The sequence below is a fragment of the Poecilia latipinna genome, unplaced genomic scaffold (genome assembly GCF_001443285.1).
Source record: "Poecilia latipinna isolate Pla-1442-1.1 unplaced genomic scaffold, P_latipinna-1.0 Scaffold598, whole genome shotgun sequence".
Lineage (NCBI taxonomy): Eukaryota > Metazoa > Chordata > Actinopteri > Cyprinodontiformes > Poeciliidae > Poecilia > Poecilia latipinna.
The window spans coordinates 107,312-108,817 of NW_015113214.1; the positions used below are offsets into that span (position 1 = coordinate 107,312).

A 1,506-nucleotide genomic window follows, 5' to 3' on the forward strand; every position below is an offset into this window, starting at 1 on the left:
CTGAAATAATGCCAGATTGGTAGGATAACATTTCCTGTTTTTCCATATTTTAACTCCACACTTTTTTTAAACAATTATGAGGTGGAAAAACTACTACTTTACAAGTTACTGTCTGCTTTTATAAATAGACTAATAATGGTTTAAACGTGCCTGAATTATAATGTCAGTACAAACACAAGCAGCAGAAATGATTGACAAATGGTGAATTAGTGACAGTAAAATATCACTGTTAACACAACTACTATAAAAGTAGTTGTGAATAAATATTCTTCTCTATATCAGCAGAGCTAATACTTTTAATTTCTGTGTTATTCTAAATGATAAATCTGTACAATTTTATATGCATTTCTCATAAACCTTTAAGCAAATTCAGAAGTAGGTTTAAGTTTTTGAAATGCACCAAATAACATTTTAACACAGAATCTTGGTATTATACATTAAAATATAAATGTATTTTAATGCTATGTTAAATAAAAGCATTTGTTTTATTTACTACCACACCAAAAAGCTTTGATCTCTCTATCCTGCTGTTCAGGAGGCCTAAGCAGCAGCAGTACTGGTACGCAAATACCTTCGGCCGGCTCTGCCTTTTGCTAACGAAGCATGACCAAGATAAACGAGTACAAAGATCGGATAGTTTTATTTACCCCGATCTGTATGCCAGATGTCTTTAACTCATATAAACCGGTAAACCAAGAGGCAAATATGTCGGTTCTTGTGTTCTTAAAGCAAAACGAATATAAAAGAAATCGCGTCTTTTTTTCTTTTCTTTCTTTTTTTTTACCTGCTATATTTGCTTGGAGAAGTGTCGGCGAAATAATAAAGTACCGCTGCAACGATGGCAACAGTGACGGTTAAAATCCAGGTTGCTTTCCCCAGGGTGGAGCAGAGGAGTTTCATAACAGAAACCAGAGATGATCAGCCACTTCCTGGTTGCTTCGTATCTACAAGGAGCGCCGTCTTCCTGCTCCGGGAAGAGCAGTGGGGAAAATAAAAATCCTCTAAAGCTCTTACATCGGACTACACGGGTTAAAAAATGTAATTCTGAAACCGTAAATAAAACAGAGATAAATTACTGAATCTGGGGCTGCTGCTATCACCTACCAAAGATAACGCGCTGTAGATGACGCATGCGCACTGGAATCCGGACGGTTTGACGCTCGAAGTGAGATTTTTATCACGTTTTTGACCAAAGTTTATTATCCCAGTTTAAAACAGAGATATTTATCTTAATACATGGAAAAACATCAGTGAAGTAAGCGATATACTAAGATGTTTACGTCATAATTCACTGAATGCAGTCATTTATTGACCCAAATCACAGAACTGTTTTACTGGAAAATAAAATTATCTTATCGGAAAGGACTTAAGATATGTTCAGAATGTCTTGCTTTTATTTTTTTCATCAAAAACGAGTTTACTGTTGCAGTATAGGTTACTGTACTATAAGAAGTGACTAATGGTTGCACAAATTAGTTATTTTAAGCTTCCTATGGCAGATTTGTA

General features: G+C 35.1%; 1 protein-coding gene across 2 annotated transcripts in view; it reads right to left on the reverse strand.

Annotated features, from left to right (window-relative positions):
• htatip2 (HIV-1 Tat interactive protein 2) overlaps positions 1 to 1,148 on the reverse strand; it is a 10,178-nt gene extending 9,030 nt beyond the window's left edge. Inside the window, exons 1-2 of one of the 2 annotated variants that reach the window (XM_015042640.1) lie at positions 1,105 to 1,148; positions 785 to 964 (exon numbers count right to left, since the gene is read on the reverse strand). In XM_015042640.1, coding sequence (XP_014898126.1) covers positions 785 to 900 — 116 coding nt within the window. In that variant the 5' untranslated portion in view covers positions 901 to 964; positions 1,105 to 1,148. Of the gene's footprint in view, positions 1 to 784; positions 965 to 1,104 lie in introns of those variants that run through there. The other variant, XM_015042641.1, reaches the window with a different exon arrangement.
• Between the last annotated feature and the right edge of the window lie 358 nt (positions 1,149 to 1,506).